A 21,724-nucleotide genomic window follows, 5' to 3' on the forward strand; every position below is an offset into this window, starting at 1 on the left:
CAAATCTTGCAAAAAAAAAAAAAAAAAAAACCACAAACAAAAAACCCTGTGATAGCTTCACTTTATGGTTGCCATAAGTCAGAATGATTTGAAGACACATAGCAACATGATAACCCTGCACATTGAGAAAAAAAGTGCCTCTCCCCTATATCAGATAGCTTAAGAAGGATTGCTATAATTCATACACCTGAAATGTTTGCTTTTTAAAAGACCTATTACAGACAGCACCCACAGGGATATAGAGTTATGTATCTTGCAGTACCCCTTCATTTGGTTTCTGGCATCTGTGGACGTGAGATCTGGGCAGTGAAAAAGACTGATAGAAGGAAAATCAACGGATTTGAGATGTGGTGCTGGAGAAGAATGCTGAGGATACTGTGGATGACTAAGGTGTGTTACAGACTGCCCAGAAGGGGCAGTCTCGTGCTGCTGCTGGTTGCTGCATCCGGGAACCACAGCATCCAAACCGTGCGGTTCCCAGACGCAGCAAAGAAGAAGCACCGAAATGGCGCTTCTTCTTCCGCCCCAGATGAGACGCCGCGAGGCACTACTCGTGCACTTGTGGCGTCACATCCAGTGCGCGACGTGTGGATGCTATGCATCCAGCATGTAAAGATGGCAGCGCCCGTGTGTATAGGGCGCCATCTTTACGCTCTCGTCACGTGCTAGGGGTGAGGCCGGTGTGGAAGTTGGCCGCTAGGTCCTCGGCCAACCCCTAGCACGTGACGGGGGCACCGGAAGAGCCCGTCTGTCACGGGCCTAAGAAAACAAATAAATGAGTCCTAGAACAGATCAGCCAAAACTCTTCCTGGAAGCCAAGATGACCAAATTGAGGCTGTCATACTTTGGCCACATAATGAGAAGGCATGAATCCTTGGAAAAGAAAATGGTGTTGGGAAAGCTACAGGGCAATAGATAAAGAGGAAGACCACATGCCAGATAACATATCCAGGGGTAGCTATGTTGGCCACAAAGCTTTTGTTGGAACAAGTGTTAAACCAAAATGCACATTATACATGTTGTAAGCTTTCGAAGCTCGAGTGGCTTCCTCATCAGGCAAAGGTGTTAAAAATGATACAGGAAGGGGGGAAATGGACGATATTAGTCATAGTCCTGCATTTGGTCAGGATGTTGTAGTCACAGTCTTTAGTTTTGTAGTCTAAGGACTACAATTATAACATCTTGATCAAATGTAGGGCTATGGCTAACATAATCTCCCCCCCCCCCCCGCCCAATATCGTTTTAAACAACTTTGCCTGATGAAGAAGCCAATGGAGCTTCAAAAGCTTGCAATGTGAATCATAATGCACTTTGGTTGGCCCAATACTGGTATCACTGTCTTGTGGATTTTCAATGATATTATACATGCCAGATGGTTAGTCACAAATGGACCATAGGCTTGGGTCTGAAGCCCCTGAGCAGAGAGGCTGAGAATAGGGGGTCTTGGAAATGTCTCATCCACAGCGTCACCATGAGTCAAGGTCAACTGGAGAGAAGTTAACAGTCACAAATCAATCTCTGATCTCCTGTGTCCCTTGGACATTGCACACCACACTCTTTGAAGATTTCATTCCCTTCCTGGCTGTGCTCCTCAATCTCAGTCCATGTGAAAAAGGCCTGATCAGGCATGGGCTGTTAGTGAGATCATAATTTCCTTTAGGGCAACTGAGAGGTGTTGTGGCATAATAATCCCAGATGACATTTCCTAAATTCTACAGCTGAAGGCCTCTGGAGGTGGCTGCTTTCTCTGTGGCCATTGTAATGTAACAAACATCTGAGTTTGCTTAAGGCTTAAATGGGAGGGAGCAACCAGGGAGGAAGAGGAAGAGCAGCAGCAGCTGCAAAACTCTGAGCTGGAGGTGGAAGCTGTCTCCCAGATCCAAAAAGAAAAGAACAAAAAAAAACCTGAAGAAGGAACACCAGGGAAAGGAACTGAACCACTCAAGACCCCACATAAAGAAAAGTATTAATAAAAATAATAATAATAAAAAGTTTATTTATATACCGCCCTTCGAAGCATCAGGGTGGTTTACAACAATGCAAATACAATACATAAAATACATGAAATAATAACAAAAGCCACAACAACAGTGCAATTAAAATAAAACTCCTGCCAGGTCTTCAATGCTGCTAGTAGGAGGACAAAAGGGGGGGGGGGAGAAGGGGATTCAAAAGGGAGGAGTCAGGGGTATGCCTGCTTGAAGAGGAATGTTTTTATCCCCTTCTTAAAATGGGCCAAGGAGGTGGCCGAGCGGAGCTCAGTGGGCAGCGAGTTCCAGAGGGTGGGGGCTATGATGGAAAAGGCCCTTTTAGAGGTGTTAACTAATCTGACCTCTGGAACTACTAATAGATGCTGCCCTGTTGATCTGAGTGTGCGGGGCGGATTGTACGGAGAGAGGCGGTCCTCTAAGTACCCTGGGCCCAAGCCATTTAGGGCTTTATAGGTTATAACCAACACCTTGTATTGCACCCGGAAGCGCATAGGCAGCCAGTGAAGGTCTTTTAGGACCGGTGTTATATGGCTGGCCCTAGATGTGTTAGTGACCAGCCTCGCCGCCATATTCTGCACCAGTTGCAGCTTCCGGGTATGGTACAAGGGTTGCCCCATGTAGAGCGCATTGCAGAAATCCAGTCGAGAGGTTACCAGAACATGTACTACCGTTTCAAGGTCCCCCCGGCTCAGGTAGGGATGCAGCTGGCGTATCAGCCGAAGCTGATAGCAGGTGCTCCTGACGGTCGCATCCACCTGAGATGTAAGGTGGAGCGACAAGTCAAGGAGCACCCCCAGACTGCGTACTGAGTCCTTCACGGGAAGCGTGACCCCGTTCAGGACAGGTGGAACCACCGCCATCCCTGGGCCAGGAGAACCTATCACGAGCACTTCCGTTTTCTCTGGATTCAAGCTGAGTCTGTTGTCCCTCATCCAGCCCATTACCGACTCCAGACAGGCCACGAGAGGAGAGATGCCATCCCCAGTCACTGCATCAGTCGGAGACATAGAGAAGACTATTTGGGTGTCATCAGCGTACTGATAACCCCTCGCCCCATGTCTCCAGATGATCTCTCCCAGCGGTTTCATGTAAATGTTAAATAGCATGGGAGACAGAATGGCTCCTTGAGGGATCCCAGATATAAGGGCCCTCTTATCGGAGCACACGTCTCCCAGCTGCACCATCTGGAACCTCCCAGAGAGGTAGGAACAGAACCACTGGAGCGCAGTGCCCCGGATTCCCACCTCTGCCAGGCGCTCCAGAAGGATACCATGGTCTATGGTATCGAAAGCCGCTGAGATGTCCAAGAGCACCAACAGGGACACGCTACCCCTGTCCATGCCCAGATGGAGATCATCGACCAAGGCGACCATAGCAGTCTCAACCCCGTAGCCCGCCCGAAAGCCGGTTTGAAATTATTGACAACACATTTGTAAAATAGGACAGCAGAGAAAGTGTGCAGACATGGATCAGCCATTGGAGAATGTGGGATATTTAGTGGGAAGCCAGCATGGTGTAGTGGTTTGAAAGTCAAAGTAGGGCTGCAATTGCACTGCAGAAATAATCCGGTCTGGCAACACTTCTACTGCCAATTCTGGGGATTCCATAGCATTGAGCCAAGGCAATAAAAGTAGTGTCTAACTGGATTATTTCTACAGTGTGGATGCAGCCGAGGGGGTTATTCAAATTATGAAATAAACTGGTGTGGAAACCAGGTTATTTCAGGGTTGTTCACACTGTGCCCTGAATGCACCCAGTGGGCAGTGAAAAAGTGACTTTACCCAGTTCATTTGGCACTGAGTAACTAACGACAAGTTTCTTGGGGGACCAGAGCGATTAGCATCTTTGGTAGTGCGAATGCAGTATCAAATTGATCTGGTTCATTGAGATCCATTCCCGGCCATGAGGCGCTGCCATGTTTATCCAAAAGTGGCGCCAGTGTGAACGCCAGTGTGAACCGCCCGGATTGGTTTGCCATAGGGCAGTATACAAATAAATATTATTATTATTATTATTATTATTATTATTATTATGCTGGACTGGGTTGGAGAGATTTGATTGCGCTAAACATAGCGTGAACGTCAATTTGGTATCACATTACTGCACAGATCTGCATCTCCTCGGTACAAAAAAAGTGAGTGTGAATGACCCCTAGGATTCTGGGAGACAAGCATTTGAATCCCTGCTCATCTATGGCAACCCCTAGGTGACTTTTGGGAAGTCATACGCTCTCACTCTCAGAGGAAGACTATGGCAAACCTCTTCTGCAGAAACTTGTCAAGAAAACCCCTGATAGGTTCAGCTTTCGCTTGCCTCGTGTTGGGAATGTAGAAAGCTCATGCTAACAACTTCTCAAATCTGTCTCAAAGGTGTTGCAGGATCCCTTTGCGAACAGGGTGAGCAGATGCCCTAACTGCAAAGGAGGACAAGGCACTGAAGAATGTCGGTCATTCAAGAAAATGTAGGACATGACAAAATAAAAGCTAAAAACACTCATGTAGATGTAAATCTGTGCTTCTTAGCTGTGCTCCAAATGGAGGACATTTTGAAATTCCTCCTACTGGACTGAAGGTTGAATGTAAAACATGTCCTGGAAAAAGGAGGACCTCTGGTCACCCTGAGCTAAAAACACACATATAAATGTAAATCCATTATGAAAATGGAGGCCATTTTGGAATTCCCCCTGGACAGAAGGCTGAAATGGAGGACATGCCCTGTAAAAAGAAGGACATCTGTTCACTCTGAGCTGAAACCACTTGTTTATTACACTATACTCTTATAGTGCTACAATTCCACTTTGACTCCTCTAGCTGCCTCCTGTTGCACTCTGGTATGGCAGTTTTAAGGAGGGGTATTTAGAATTCTCAGGCAGAGAACTTCTCTATCTGAGAATTCTAAATACCCCTCCTTAAAACTGCCATACCAGAGTGCAACAGGAGGCAGCTAGAGGAGTCAAAGTGGAATTGTAGCACTATAAGAGTATAGTGTGATAAACACCATATAAATGTAAATCCACCATGAAAATGGAGGACATTTGGGAGTACCTCCTGGAGAGAAAGCTGAAATGGAGGGCATGTCCTGGGAAAAGGAGGACACCTGGTCACCCTGAGCTCTGAACATAGCAATGCAAAGCCATGCTTCTCAGCAGCAGCAGCCCTGCAAGAAAAGCCCTTGCTCTGGAGTGGAGGGGGCTGCTGTAGGGCTGCAGCAGGGCCACTAGGGGGCGCGCGGGGGACCCTTCCCTGCTGCTGCGCCGCCGCTGCGCCATTAATGCAAAGGCGAGCCAGGAAGCGTCTTCTGCTCGCTTTCGCTGGGACGAGAATGAGAGAGAATGAGCCAGAGAGACACCTTGGTGCATCTGTTTGCCGGAGGGTAAGTGCCTTTGGGCTGCAAGGGGGACCCTCCGGCCTTTGGGGGCAGCAGGGGAGAGGGGCAGCCCGCTCCAGAGCAGGCCTCCCAGGGAGGAAAGGAGGTGGGCCTGGCTCTCCTGTCCTCCTGGGCAGCCTCTGCCTTCCCTTCCTTCTTGGTGGGAGCTTCCCTGGGAATCTGGAGCCACAGCAGGCCACCAGCCCCAGAATCCCCCAGCATAGAACCAGGGCAGTTCAAGTGGTGTCAAACCATATTAACCTGCTGCCACAATAAACTATCATCCCCAGAATCCCCTAGCAGGGAGCCATGACACTTAAAGTGGCGTCAAACCGGATCACTCTGGTGCTACAACAAACTATCACCCCCAGAATCCCCTACTCTGGTGCTACAACAAACTATCACCCCCAGAATCCCCTAGCAGGGAGACACTGAAGTCCAAGCAGTGTCAAACCAGATTATTCTGGTGCCACAACAAGCTACAGAATTCCCAGAATCCCCTAGCAACTCCCAGAAGCATGGCTTTCCCATGGCAGTTCAAGTGGTGTCAAACCGGATTACTCTGCTGCCACAACAAACTATAAATTCCCAGAATCCCCTTGACCAAGGCAGTCAAAAGTGGTGTCAAATTCTGGTGCTAGAACGAACTACCATCCCCATAATCCCCTAGCAGGGAGACATGGCACTTAAAGTGGTGTCATACAACATTACTTTGGTCCCACAATAAACTACCATTCCCAGAATCCCCTAGCATGGAACCAAGGCAGTTAAAAGTGGTGTCAAACCAGATTATTCTGGTGCCACAACAAACTATAGAATTCCCAGAATCCCCTAGCAGGGAGCCATGGAAGTTAAGTGGCATCAAAATGAATTATTCCCGCAGTGTACTTTGTTGTGGCAGTGGAATAATCTGGTTTGACACCACTTTTGAGTACCTTGGTTTCATGCTAGGGGAATTCTGGGAATTTATAGTTTGTTGTGACACCAGAATAATCTGGTTTGACACCACTTGAACTGCAGTGTCTCCCTGCTAGGGGATTCTTGGGGAGATAGTTTGTTGTAGTACCAGAGTAATCTGGTTTGATGCCACTTTAAGTGCCTTGGATCCATGCTAGGGGATTCTGGGAATGGTAATTTGTTGTGTCACCATAGTAATCCAGTTTGACATTACTTTAACTGCTCTGGTTCTGTGCTAGGGGATTCTGAGAATGATAGTTTGTTGTGACAGCAGAGTAATCTGGTTTGACACCACTTCAAGTGCCATGGCTTCTTGCTAGGGGATTGTGTTGTGGCTCTGCCCTGGTGCCACAACAAACTACCGTTTCCAGAATTCCCTAGCATGGAGCCATGGCAGATAAAGTGCTGTCAAATTGGATTATTTCTGCAGTGCGGATGTACCCTGAGTTAACATGTTTAAGATTGGGTCATAAAGAGGTGGTGGTGGTAGGTGGCAAGGGAGCAGGATTGGAGGCTTACAGGGTTTCACAAGAGAATTACCTCTTGCTCCTGATGTCTGTCCTGGAGTATATTTGTGTAGCACAACATTTTTCTTCCATTTCTGTACCACAATCCTAGTGGGGCAGTCAGTGAGTCTCATCACTGGGTAGAGCATATTGGATTTGCAGGATTATAGAAGCATTGTTTTTATTTAGAAACATCCTCCAAACTGATCTTGCACACACACACCTTGAAAAGTAGTTTGTTATGGGTTTTAGTGTTCTGTGTTGTTGTTGTGGACCTTCAAGTTGTTTCCAACTAATGGCGACCCTAAGGCAAACCTATCACAGGTTTTTCTTGGCAAGTTTCTTCAGAGGAGGTTTGCCATTGCCATCCCCTGAGGCTGAGAGTGTGACATGCTCAAAGTCACCCAGTGGATTTCCATGACCGAGCTAGGATTCGAACCCTGGTCTCCCAGTGTCCGAATCCAGCACTAAAACCACTACACCACGCTGGCCCACATATTTAGTGATATATAACTTCCATTTTATAACTGAATTCATTTGAGCTTAGTTAATCAGCGGCTAGGATGAAGGAACCAAGATATGTGTTGCATAAGTAAATGGAGCTGATGCTGAATGAGCAGCGAATTTAAATAGTGGAAGGTGAGATCTACACAGTTTGTCATGGTTTGTTGTTGTGTGCCTTCAAGTCATTTTCTGACTTACGGTGACTCTAAGGTGAGCCTATCAGAAAGTTTTTTGGAAGATTTGTTCAGAGGCAGCTTGCCATTGCCTTCCTTTTAGGCCGAGAGAGTGTGATTTGCCCAAGGAGACACAGTGCATTTCCATGGCTGAATGGGGATTTGAACCCTGGTCTCCCAGAATCCTAGTCTGACGCTCAAACCACTATGCTGAACTGCCTCTAGCAGAAAATCTTTTATTTATTTATTTTTCTCTTATTTATTTATTGTTTTTATACCCCACTCTTTAGAAAGGCTGTCAGAGAGGCTTACAAATTGGTAATTAGACAGTTCCCTGCCCTTAGGCTTACAATCTAAAGACACGACACACATGTCATTAATGCATTTTATAACCTCTTGCACATAAAGTCCAGTTGGCAAGCTCAACCCATTTTCTAATGTGCTGTATAAATTGGCCCTAACCCTTTAGTAAGTAGAGAATCAAAGGATGATACGTATCTATATAAATATTTAGCTGTGCAATCTAAGATTTTCTAAGGGCATTTCCAGATAGGGTTGCCATAGTGCCGGACCTCGAAACCGGGAAAAATGTAGGACAAAATTTTCAAATGTAGGACACACAAAAAGTGTGTCCTACATTTGAAAATTCTGTCCTACATTTTACTGCGATCGCAGCGGAGGCCAAGCGGCAAGGGAAAGCCTCCACTTAAGGAGGCTTTCCCTCCCCGCCTGGGCCCCGCCACGATCGGAGGCCAGGATCGGGGCCTCGCCTCGTTCCTGGGACCCTCAGGGACCAGGAAGGAGGCGAGGAGGCCGGCGGCGATCGCCCCGGCCTCGCCTCCTTCTTGGCCCCCGCGGAGGCCAGGAAGGAGGCGAGGAGGCCGGCGGCGATCGCCCCGATCCTCGCCTCCTTCTTGGCCCCCGCAGGGACCAGGAAGGAGGCGAGGAGGCCGGCGGCGATCGCCCCGATCCTCGCCTCCTTCTTGGCCCCCGCGGAGGCCAGGAAGGAGGCGAGGAGGCCGGCGGCGATCGCCCCGATCCTTGGCTCCTTCTTGGCCCCCGCAGGGACCAGGAAGGAGGCGAGGAGGCCGGCGGCGATCGCCCCGGCCTCGCCTCCTTCTTGGCCCCCGCGGAGGCCAGGAAGGAGGCGAGGAGGCCGGCGGCGATCGCCCCGATCCTCGCCTCCTTCTTGGCCCCCGCGGAGGCCATGAAGGAGGCGAGGAGGCCGGCGGCGATCGCCCCGATCCTCGCCTCCTTCTTGGCCCCCGCGGAGGCCATGAAGGAGGCGAGGAGGCCGGCGGCGATCGCCCCGATCCTCGCCTCCTTCTTGGCCCCCGCAGGGACCAGGAAGGAGGCGAGGAGGCCGGCGGCGATCGCCCCGATCCTCGCCTCCTTCTTGGCCCCCGCAGGGACCAGGAAGGAGGCGAGGAGGCCGGCGGCGATCGCCCCGGCCTCGCCTCCTTCTTGGCCCCCGCAGGGACCAGGAAGGAGGCGAGGAGGCCGGCGGCGATCGCCCCGGCCTCGCCTCCTTCTTGGCCCCCGCAGGGACCAGGAAGGAGGCGAGGAGGCCGGCGGCGATCGCCCCGGCCTCGCCTCCTTCTTGGCCCCCGCGGAGGCCAGGAAGGAGGCGAGGAGGCCGGCGGCGATCGCCCCGATCCTCGCCTCCTTCTTGGCCCCCGCAGGGACCAGGAAGGAGGCGAGGAGGCCGGCGGCGATCGCCCCGGCCTCGCCTCCTTCTTGGTCCCCGCGGAGGCCAGGAAGGAGGGAGGAGGCTGCAGGGAGGCGGGGAGGTTGGCGCGGCTGCGCCCAAGAGGCGCCGCCTCCCTGCAGCCTCCTCCGCCTCAGGCCTCGCTGCCCTCCTTTTCCGTCCCGACTCCCAGGCCTCAGAAAGGCCTTGGAGCCGCGGCGGCGGCGGAGGTGGCCGCGGTGGGCGGGGCCGTCCCGGTTTGGGCGCCAAACCGGACCGGGACCGGGATGGCACCGCCCAAACCGGGATTGTCCCGCCGGGGGGCGGGATATGGCAACCCTATTTCCAGATTAGAAGAATTCTAAACTTTTCTGCTAAGAATACAAACGGGCACAAACCAGTGAAGTGGGAGGGAGCCAGTAAGTCTTGCTCTTACAGAAATAACTGAAGGTATATTTGTTGCTTAAAAATGAAGTTGGGACACTACTAAAGCAGGGAGATATACAGTGCGCCCTTGGTATCTGCTGGGATTTGGTTCCAGGACTCCCTATGGATACCAAAATCCATGGATACTCAAGTGCCATTAAGTACAATGACACATTAAGATAGTGTCTCTTGTATAAAATGGCAAAATCAAGGTTTGCTTTTTAGAATTTTGTCTGTTTTAAAAACATTCTCAAATTGTGGATGCTTGACTCTGTGGATAAAAAAAATACAGTTGTCCCTCCATATTTGCTAGTGTTAGGGGAACAAGACCCCCATGAATATGGAAAAACCACAAATAACAAAAACACTGTTTTTACCTGAGAGGACACCTCTCTAGGAATCTCTAGGTCCTCCAGTGCAACTCTGTGGTCAATGTCCAACATACACTGACGATAGAATGGCACTGGAGTAGCTGTCTTTCAGTGCAACTTTTAGTTAAAGTTGACCACAGAGTTGCACTGGAGGACCTAGACAGTCCTAGAGAGAACATATTAATGAAATCCGTGAATAATCAAAGCCACAAATACCAAAGCCGCAAATATGGAGGGATGACTGTATATCCATGGATATAGAGGGCTGACTGTAATTGAAGCAGGGGTCACAAAATGAAGGTTCATTGCTGCACAAAATAGAATACATGCTGCTTTTTTAGTGTTCGCTGTTGTATTTGCCGTTGTATTTTAGCAACACCTAAATTACTCATTTCATCTAGATTTGGACCACCTAACATAGGAACGGATGTGTTACACTGAGACAGATCAGAAGTCCATCTACCATAGTTTTATCATTTCTGACTGGTAGCTGTTGTCTGTTGTCATTGGCACTTACTTTTGAACAACAAATGTATAGAATGGCACTGTTTTGTGACTTTAGGGAGAGATTGCTTTAACAGCATTCCTTTTGGGCACTGTGTTATATAAGGATAAAGGGAACTGCTTTTCTTCAAAGTTCTTGAAATCTCAGTTCTCACTGAAGTTCTTATCTTTGCAGAAGTTAGAAGACAGCAGCACAATGCAGTCATTAATCAGATATTAATCAGAAGTCACCATCTCCTTTTGTTTCCCAATAATATGGAGTACTGTATTGGGAATCCAAGGCATAATTTGAAGCCCATATCAAAGGGCTCCTTAGGTGCATCTGCACTGTAGAAATAATGCAGTTTGACACCACTTTAACTGCAATCTCTCCATCCTACAGAATCATGAATTTGTAGTTTTGTGGAGCAGAAGAACCCTTTGGCAGAGATGGCTTGTAAAACTACAAGTGTCACAATATCTTAGGATGGTGCTTCAGCACTTGCAGAGATGTCAGGCTGCATTATTTCTACAGTCTAGATGCACCCTCAAGTTGTCCTCTTCAAAGCACGCCTTTGGTCTTATGCAGAATACTTTTATCAGCTCCTGTCAATTAGGAGCAACTGGTACAGACCAGGCTGGAATTTGGCAGCTCTTTCCGAGCTCCGACTCTTTCCCAGGTTGAAATTTCGTGCTCCTCAAAGGCTTCCTGCACCAAACTCCTTTTCTCATGGGTTGAGAGAAGAGAGCATGTTGGGAAGAGAGATTATGGTTGTTGTTTTTGTTCTGTGCCTTTGTTTTCGATTTAGGCAACCCTAAGGCAACCATATCACAAGAATTGTTCAGAGGAGATTTGCCATTGCCTTCCTCGAGGCTGAGAGCATGCGACTTGCCTAAGGTCACCCAGTGGGTTTAATGGCCGAGCCAGGTGTCCAGCCCTGGTCTCCAGAGTCATAGTCCAACACTCAAACTACTACATCATGCTGGCTCTACTGCAATAACACATCTAGCAAAGTGTTTTTTCTGCTTTCCCCCCTAATTCTGTACTTGTGAGCTGACTTACTAGTGTTGTTTTTTTGGTGTTGTGTGCCTTGAAGTCATTTCTGACTTACAGCAACCCTGTCCACAGGGTTTTCTGGGGCTGAGAGTATGTGACTAGCCCAAGATCACCCAGTCAGTTTCTATGACTGAGTTGGGAATTGAACCCTGGTCTCCAGAGTCCTAGTCAAACCGCTGCGACACACTTACTCAACCTTTTAACTCGCTTTCCCTTTTCGAGGCTCAGAGGAGAAGGTTGGGAAAGGTACTGTAGCAGAGTTGCAAAATAAAGTAAAATATACAATGCATTTCTACTCTCTAGAGGCAAAGGTGATGGAGAGATAAAAACGCTCCTCATCGCTCAGATAAAGTGGTTTCCTTTGAGAAGACCCAACCCTCTGTAAATGTATTGGTCACACATCTTCAGTCTCCTCTGGGCCAGTTTAGCTTGGAAAAACGCCTTTCCTAGTTCAGTGGGACGTTATCCCTGAAAGAACCAGTGTGGTGGAGTGGTTTGAGTGTTGGGCTTTGACTCTGGAGACCAGGGTTCGAATCCCCACTGAGCCATGAAACCCACCGGTGACCTTAGAGAAATCACACTCTCTCAGCCTCAGGGGAAGGCAATGACAAACCTCCTCTGAACAAATCTTGCCAAGAAAACCCTGTGATAGGTTTGCCTCAGGGTCACCATAACTCAAAAATGACTTAAAGGCACACAACAACAACAGCAACAATAATAATGTGGGGTAGGTAGAGGTAGTGTGATGTAGTGGTTTGAGCACTGGACTAGGACTCTGGAGACAAGGGTTCAAATCTCCACTCGGCCTTGCTTAAGTCACAACTGGCTGTATCCACACAAATAATCCAGTTTGACACCCCTTTAACTGCCAGGGCTCAGTGCTTTGGAATTCTGGGAATTAACGTTTTGTGAGATATTTAGCCAGGGCAACCAGATGTAGGCACCACAAAATGTAGGACAATACAAAACTAAAAGCTAAAAGCACTCCTATAAATATAAGTCCATGCTTCTTACCCATGCTCAACATGGAGGACATTTTGACATTCCTCCTGCAGAGTAGGTTGAAATGGAGGGAAAGTCCTAGAAAAGGAGGACCTTTGGTCACCTTGGTCTAAAAACACTCATATAAATGGCAGTTAAAAGTAGTGTCAAGGTGGCTTATTTCTGCAGTGTGGATGCAGCCAGAGCCATTGTTAAATATCTCACAAAACTGCAAATCCCAGAATTCCACAGCTTGGATCCAGGGCAGTTAAACGCAGTCTCAAACTAGTTTATTTCTGCAGTGTGAGTGTCAAACTGTCTTTTTTATTTCTTGACTGGAAAGGCACAAAAAACACCCCACGGGTCCAGGAATAATCCAGTTTGAGACTGCTTTAATTGCCCTGAGGCTCAGGGCTAGGGAATGCTGGGAATTGTAGTGTATTGTAGCACCAGAGCTCTCCTCATGACAGAGAAGGCTAAATTATCTGACAAAACTACAGTTCCCAGGATCCCCTAGCATTGAGCCAGGGCAGTTAAAGCGGCCTCAAACTGGATCATTAACGCAGTGTGTGTGTGTGTTTTGGAAACATAGGAAAAAACAGCGTGAGGTCTGAGAGAAAGAGAGAGCGAGAGAGAGACGTTTCCCTCAGACCTCTTTTCCTCATCTATTCGCCTCAGCTGACTCAGCTCTGCTTTCTCTCTCTCTCTTAGCCCCGCCCCCTTTCTTCGCTTCCGCTCAAACTCCATTGAAGCCCTTTCCCTACGTCGCCTCGGGTCACGTGCGCGGAGCCTGATAGAAGCCTCGCGCCGGTGACGTCACGGCCCCTCTCCAGCCAATAGCGGCCTCTGTTTATCTTGGGCCCTCGTTTCGTATTCAGAAAAGTCAAGGGCCTGCCCGCCCCGCTTTTGTGCGTGTGTGGTTTTTTTGGCCGCTGCCTCAGTTCCACTTCAGAGAGGAGGCGGGCGGGCGGGCGGGTTTATGATGTCTCTGAGAGAGGAATAGCAATACGAGCCATTCTCTTTCTGGCCTTCGTTGGGAGAGAGAGGCAGGAGAAGCTCCTGTCCTCTGGCCCTGGCTCCTCCGTGGCTCTCAGCCGAGGATGAGAGAGGATGAACCGACAGGACACCTGCGTGCACCTCTTGGCTGGAGGGTAAGGTGGAAGTCAGCCCTGGTTCCCCTCCCTTTGCTCCTGGTTTCTGGAGGGAAAAACATTATGCAAAAAGGATTTCGTAGCACCAAGGTCCAAAACACACTGCAGAAATAATCCAGTTTGAGACCGCTTTAATTGCCCTGGCTCAATGCTGTAGGGAATTCTGGGAACTGTAGTCTTTGTGAGACATTGAGCCTTCTCTGTCAGAGAGAGCTCTGGTGCCACAATGAACTCCAATTCCCAGGATTCCCTGTAGCACTGAGCCAGGGCACTTAAAAGCGGTCTCAAACCGGATTATTTCCGCAGTGTGTTTTGGACCAAAGGGTGTATTCATAATGTGGTTTGGCACCGCTTTTTTAAAGCCCTACAGCTCCATCCTGGGATATGTGGCTTTGTGAGGTATGGCTTGGGTTCGATTCCCGGCTTGAGCATAAAACCCACCATGGGCAAAAGTCACACTCTCTCAGCCTCTCAGAGGATGGCGGCGGCAATCCCCGCTCTCTTGAAGGAACTTGCCAAGAAACCCCTGTGATGGGTTCAGCTGGTAAGTAAGAAATGACTCTGAGGCACACGACAACAACAACATCAACAAGTCTTTAGCCTTCTCCATCAAAAACTACAGATCCCAGGATACTGGAGGATGGAGCCCTTTCGTTTTGGCTTCAGAGTATGCCTTGGGGTCACGCTATTGCATATTGTATAGGGAAATAAAAGGCAGCAGTGACTTCTGTTTCTAGAGTGTAGACGCACCTTTAGTCTCAAAGGCACTGCAAGATTGCTTTGCGCACTGATGCATTTGAGGCAGTGGGCTCAAAGTCTATAAAAGCTCATGCTACTGACCTCTTTGTTTCAGTTGGTCTCAAAGGTGCTGCAAGATTCCTTTGCGTACTTTGGTCTTCCTCCTTCCTCTTTAAATTCTCCCTTCCCTCTTAACAAGTTATTACCTTCTCTCTTTCTGTGTATGTATGTATATGTATATGTGCATGTGTCCATATAAATACACACACACACACAGACACACATACATTTATTATTATCAATATTATTATCATGCTTTATTTATATAGCACTGTCAATTTGCACAGCACTGTACATAGAAACAATAAAATAGGTAAGAATAAATGTGCCCATGGCGTACAGTCTAAGAAATAATAGTATAATACATATAAATGATACATAACAATACAGGAATGGGTTCAATAAAACAGGCAACAAATTAAAAACGTCAAATAGCAAATGATAGTCATGCAATGCCTGGGAACGCTTCTCTGAACGGGATGGTCTTCAACTCCGTTTTGAAACTAGTTAAAGAAGTGATGACAAGTGTTCATGGAGGTTGCAGGAGTGAGCGGCAGCAAGTGATTTACACACACACAGAGAGTATATCTATGTGTGTGTGTGCGTATATTTGTGTATTCAAACAAAAATCCATGAAACAGTGATACCTTTATTGGCCAACCGAAATGCACAATATACTTGTTGCAAGCTTTCAAAGCTCCACTGGCTTCTTTATCAGGCAAGATGTTACAAACCAAACAGGAGAAAAATTAGAGATGTTAGTAAGATGCCTGCATTTTGTTATTTCTGAATGTGGAGCCAGTGGAGCTTCAAAAGCTTGCAACAAGTATATTGTGTGTTTCGGTTGGCCAATAAAGGTATCACTGTTTCATGGATTTTTTGTTTAAGTGAACTAAATGGCCAACACAAGTACTCCTGCATGTTTGTGTGTGTGTGTAAGAGTGCCAAGAGCAAACCCCCTCTGAACAAATCCTGCCAAGAAAACCCCATGGTTTTCCCCATGGTTTTTAGGATCACTATAAGTTCAAAAGATTTGAAGGCACACAACAAAAACTGGTCTGTACAACCTGTGTAGATATACTGTATGTATTTCTAGTCAGTGGAGGTGTTTAAAGATCCAGCTGCATGTAGTTGATTTGGCATTATATGCAGGTTGTAAGTACGGGGAATGAAGTCCTGAAGATGTTACCCTGATGAGAATTTTCTCCCTCACTTGTGAAATTTTCTTTCATTCCTCAAATTCCTCATATTTCAGTCACTTAAAACATCAGTTTATCATTTAGAAATACGGTTTAGTCATCCAAACTAAAGGAGGATGCCAGTAGATAAAATATAAGGATAACATGTCAAGATTGTAAATGTCTAACTGTCTGAAATGTTAGAAGTTTGGGGACTGAAGGAAAATTTCATTGGAGGACAGAATTCTTATTTGGGGACAATCAGTTATTTTGCCTCTTTATTTATGAAATAAGGATAAAGTGTGTGTTGTGTGTTTCTGGTATGAAAAACCCTGTGAACTGTGTGAGAATTAGATACTTGTAGGGTTTATTTTGTTGGTGGGCTCTGTGTTTGTGATAGATGTAAGGCAAGCAAGTTTTGTAAATACAGGAATTTAGAAGAGGAGGGGGGGGACTAAATTGTTGTGAATGTTTAACCATTAAAAGGGAAAACTTATTCTGCAGCTTGTTCAGTTTGACTTCAAACCTTTTTTTATTAATCTTTATGCATTTATGCCTGTTGAGTATCAGTTCTAATAGATACTTGCAAAGGTAGACCTATGATAAAACATTGCACTGTATCGCCAGAATATATTTTTTATGGGGCTGTTAGGGAAGTCTTTGATCCTAATTTATTTCCACTTTATGACTATTTTAATTGATGTTTGTTTTGTTTTTTCTCCTCAGCATTCTGTAAGGGCTACAAGCTCAGAGGTTGACCCAAAACACACTGCAGAAATAATACAGTTTGAGTCCACGTTACCACTCCTACCTCAGTGCTGGGAATTGTAGTTCATTGTGGCACCAGAGTTCTCTGACCAAGCTAAATATTTCACAAAACTACAGTTCCCAGAATTCCCTAGCATTGAGCCAGGGCAATTAAAACAGTCTCAGACTGGATTATTTCTGCAGTGTGTTTTGAACTGTAGTTGTCAGATCAGATTCCTTTGATTTTTTCTCCTTTAAACTTAACAAATGTATATAGCTTTGTATCCAGGGCATCCCCCAAGTATGTCGACCTTCCTTATGTGGGGATGGTCCTGTTTTATTTTCAGATTGATATTTATAATCACTCAGAGCCACAGTCAGATGGAACAGAAATTGTATGTCCAGTATAAATAATATAAGTACTTGCCATAAATGGACCATATCCTGGAGAGCTTGGTACTGCAACACTATACAGTATGTGTGTTGATGTGTGCCTCCAAGTGATTTCCAACTTATGGCAACCCTCAGGCCGTATCATGGGATTTTCTTGGCAAGATTTGTTCACAGGATGTTTGCCATTGCCTTCCCCCAGAGGCTGAGAGAATTTGATTTTCCCAAGGTAACATAGTGGGTTTCATGGCTGGGCAGCAAATCAAACCCTGGGCTCCAGAGTCCCAACATTAAAACCACTATGCTACTTAGTTCTCACTACAGTATAGTATTCCCCATTTATCTCTCTTGGTATTTTTCATTGAGTAGGTATGTGTGGATCTGCGCTGTTGGAAGTCATGAGCAAGTATGTGTAGGAATGAGCTCCACTGAATGAAGGGTTTGTTTTAAAGATCCAGCAGATGTACTTGATATAACTTTAATTGTCAGATGGCAGTATTGTATTATTGTGCAGTATTGAATGCTAACAAGGAGCAGCTTAACAGTACAATCCTGTACTATTCAGTTCAGTGGAGTGTAGTCCTTGATGAGTGAGTATAGATTTGCAGCCTAAATAACTTTTAAAGGGTGGTGTACATTTCTAGCTTGGGGGATTTCCCAGTTTGGGAGATATGAGATATATATACTTCACTTCACTGGCATGGAGACTTCCTGGGGGGGAAACATCAATTTTAGAAGGTAGTTGTTGAATTAAGTGAAGTCAGTGCCAGAGAAAACTGTTAGAGATAAAACATAGAGATATTGTGTTTTCATCTGAGAGAAAATATAAATGTAATAAGTGCTTTACCTACATATGGAAGGAATTTTTTGAGACACCTGTTGGTGGCAGGAGAATCCTCTCACCTAAGTTTCTTTCTTGAGCAACAAATCAAGACCTGTTTTCTGATTAAGAGAAGATGCTGCAGGGCCCTAAAGGGTTTTTAAAGATTAATTTTCTGTTGTACCATAATCAGAATGATGTATGTTCAAAGCAGCATTGGTCATTGGAAATTTTTGGTTCCTTCCAAATTGAAAATAAAAATAAAAGCCCCTTTCATGACAATAAGGAGAGATGTAGTCATAAAATGTGTACAAAACAGTTTCATTCCAAGAATAGCTCAACAGATTTCAGTCAGGATATATTGGTATGTCCTTGCTCAGGGGAAAGTAATTTGAAAATCAGCTTGCTGGGGTTTTAAGGAAAGGGTGACTCCGCACACCTTTCTGAAGTGTCTGCAGGTTGATTTTCAAATTGTCTTCCCCTGAAAGAGAAGGTACAAATATTTCCTGATGAAATGCATTTAGGTTTTTCTTGGAACGAACCCCTTTTTAATACACTCTGAGACTCTATTCTTCTCATCAAGTTTTATTGTATGTTACAGTTTCTTTTCCCTTAACAGATAAATACCTACTTTTAAATTATTGACACCTTTGTTCATTTGAAGAGGTTACTTTACTATTCCTGTTTTTGTTTTGTTTTTTGTTCTTCTTAGGCAGCCAAGCAGCAACCATTTATTCCCATTCCTCTCTGCAAACACTAAATTTGTTTAGCTTCCCTATATCTCTTACTTTGGTAGAGTTTTACTTGTACATGAAGCCCAGAGTTTTGTGCTTAGAGTTAATAGGAAGGGGTCTCCCATCAATAGCATGTGATGACTCAGAGCTAGTAATTTTCCTCTGTCTCTCTTGTGGAAGTGCTCTAGGCTGGAATCTTTGCTGTCAGCTTCAAGGTCCCTTGAAAATGGTCAAAGTTCATGTTGTTCAGAAGATACTTGAAGTAGCTTGTCCTTAGAATAATAACTGAAAGCTTGTCCCTAATTCCTCAATCTGCAAAGCTGGAAAATATGTATGTAGTCATATGCATAGCAGAGTGAAAGTAGCTTGGGGTCATCAATCCCAACTATTTTTGTTACTTATCTCTGGGGAATGCTGTTTGGCTTCTTTCCTCTTAACAGCAAGCCTTTCTTGTTCCCTGTATTCCTGCCTTTTCAGTTTTGCCTGCAGAATAGAAAAAGCAGTATTTTGCTTGTATTGGCCACTTTCTTTCACCTTCTTTCAAAATACTTGGGAGTTAGCATTGTAGCAGCATTTTCCATCTTTGAAATGAGGTAATAAAATAATTGTCTTTTTCCTGTGGCTTTTGACTTCTTCAAGGGATCTTTTCAAATTGTGGGAATGGGAAGTATAATGTCAAGTATGGTCCAGTGTAAGCAAGTTGGTTGTTGTTGTGTGCATCTAAGTCATTTTTGAGTTATGGTGACTCTAGGGAGAACCTGTCATAGGGTTTTCTTTTCAGGTTTCATCAGAGAGGAGTTGCTATTGCCATCCTTTGAGGCCAAGAGAGTGTGACTTGCCCAAGGTCATCCAGTGGATTTTAATGCTCAAGGGGGAAATCGAACCCTGATCTCCAGAGCCATAGTCAAACACTCAAACCACTACACCATGCTGGCTCTCAGTCTAAATAAGTGTAGAGTGATATATATGGGCCCAAACCCTCTTACTTTACATATATATTGATAAATATAGAATCAGCAGTCATTTAAAATGAGATCTTGGGGAGCTTGATGAAAGTAACGCAGTGTGCAGCTCCTCTAAAAAAAGGCAAATTGTATGTCAAAGATTAGCAGATAAAAAAATAAATAAAATTGAAACTATCCATATCATCATGCCTTTATACAAATCTCTGGTACAGTATAGCTATAGTTGGATTACTGTATGCTGGTCTAATGGTCACAACACCTCAAAAAAGTTGTTATACACCTGGTAAAGATACTGGAAGGAATGTGTGGAAAGGAAGGGCTTCTTCTTTGTCTTCCGTTAGATCTTTGGAGTTTTAATTCTTTAACAAGCACTAGATACTTTAGCTTGCTGATGTCTACTGTTTCATTATGAACCAGATTTCTCCCAACGTGCTCTGGATGACATACCTCTCCCCATCCACATTTTATCCACACAAAAATCGTGATTAGCTGAGTGGAGAATTTGAACCTGGATCTTTTTCATCCTAGTGTCCTTATGTTGCTCTGTCCCATTTATGTAGCATTCTTTTTTCCTACAGGAAAATCTCTTAAATATCATTCCTTTTCTACAGGTGTATTGGATATTATTATGAAGCCACACTTTAGGTTACCAGTCCAAATCACTTTTCTGGAACGGACGTCTGGAATATAGATTAGTATAGATTAAGGCAGCCTCTGTGGAAATAACTTCAGACTTTGTTTCTGGTAGGTCAGTAGGAGCCTAATTATGAATAGATAGTTAATGGCTAGGGAAATTATTTTTGTACAGTAATTGATACAACTATGTTGTAAAATGTGACAACATTATAACCTTTCTCCTGAGTCACTGATTGTAAAGGCCCTGTGCTCCTGTATATAGCTAATCATTTACTTGTAGACTTCAATAGCCTTCTGTGTTTCTGTAGCTTCTAAAGTTTGAGAATCATCTGGTAATTTATAGCTGCATTGTATAGCCCACTCCTGTGGTCTGCTGCCCAATGCCAGAATAAATAGGACCAGTTGTAAAAATTTACCATCGAAACAGTGTTATAAACAAGATGCTTAACCACTGTACCCCACATTGTTAATGCCCCTTCTCCTTTTGTGTCATGTCTTTTTAGATTGTAAGCCTGAGGGCAGGGAACCGTCCAATTAAAAAGATTGTATGTACAGCACTATGTAAATGTACAGCGCTTTATAAATAAAGGTTAATTATAATAATAAGTCATGGGTTCACACAGAGGAAAACCTGGTGAGAATAAGTTTTTTAATGTGCTTTGCAAACTAAAATCCTACATGGAAGTTAAGAGGGTCTACCTACCCTTTTACATCCCTGCTGGCCTGCAACTGCAAATTATGATTACCGATTCAGCAATCTAAGCACCAAATTGTGAGATTTTGGGTTTCAGAAACTTATGATTATTCTATTGGCCAGTTTAAACACATTAAGCTTCATTTAGAAAACTTACCCGGTTAAACAAACACTAATGATGAATTGGTTAAATGTCTATATAATTTGCATGTGTGTTACATCAGGCATAGAAACCAACACCTCTATAATTTATGAGAGAAAAAGGGGGTAAATCAGGAATGTCTTTTAAGGCAGTATTTGCTATTTGGAGCTTTCTAATTAATATTGTTAAAAATAATGTATCATGTTGCTGTCTGACTAGGGATATATTTTTCTCACTTACATTTTAATCAATTATTCCAACAGATTAATTGGTTAAATGTTGCAGCAATACATCAGGCCTGTCTGTTAACATCATAGTACATACTGCTTTGACTTGAATGGGGACAGTGTGCCTCTTGTTAGGCTATAGCTTGACGAAATCACAGTGTCCTAGAGAATGCATTTGAAGTTGATGAACACCTAAAGGAGTCTAAAAGCTAGTGTTCATTACTGTTAGAGTTGATTCAAATTATTTTAAGGGTCACCACTCCTAACTTCTCAGAAAAGCAGAGTTTGAAAACAAATAATATCTAAAAGCTTGAGTGCTTCTTGTTTATTAATGCATTTCTGATCTCACCTCTCCTGGCCAAATAACCAACAGATACTTTAGTATTGAACTTTTTGGTGGTTCTAGTACAATTATTCCTCTGTCTCCTAGCCATCCAAATGCCAGTGGATTTTAGCCTTTTTTGAGGTCATGGACTACTTTGAGAATCTGGCTCCCTCCCCAGAAAACTTATCTTAAAACATTTCAGATTAAAGGAAGGAAACTGAAGAGGGAGGAATATAATGTTTGCACCAAGTATATATGGACCTTTTGAAACCAATCTATGGACTTGTTAGGGATCCTTGGGCCACATGTTAACAAGACCTGCTGACATAGGTACTGTTATGACTGTTGATGCAGATAGCATTGTGTATGTGGCAACCATTTTGTAAGGGGACAGCTATAGGCTGTGGTGCACATT

The 21,724-nt window shown here is 45.0% G+C and overlaps 1 protein-coding gene across 1 annotated transcript in view; it reads left to right on the forward strand.

Annotated features, from left to right (window-relative positions):
* Positions 1 to 5,247: 5,247 nt before the first annotated feature.
* Positions 5,248 to 21,724, forward strand: part of SLC25A36 (solute carrier family 25 member 36) — a 52,243-nt gene continuing 35,766 nt past the window's right edge. The window contains exon 1 of the mRNA XM_089509250.1: positions 5,248 to 5,363. Coding sequence (XP_089365376.1) covers positions 5,323 to 5,363 — 41 coding nt within the window. The 5' untranslated portion in view covers positions 5,248 to 5,322. The remainder of the gene's footprint in view (positions 5,364 to 21,724) is intronic.

Source organism: Sceloporus occidentalis, unplaced genomic scaffold (assembly GCF_023333645.1).
Source record: "Sceloporus occidentalis isolate IW3139 unplaced genomic scaffold, rSceOcc1.0.p SCAF_2, whole genome shotgun sequence".
Taxonomy (NCBI): Eukaryota; Metazoa; Chordata; class Lepidosauria; order Squamata; family Phrynosomatidae; genus Sceloporus; species Sceloporus occidentalis.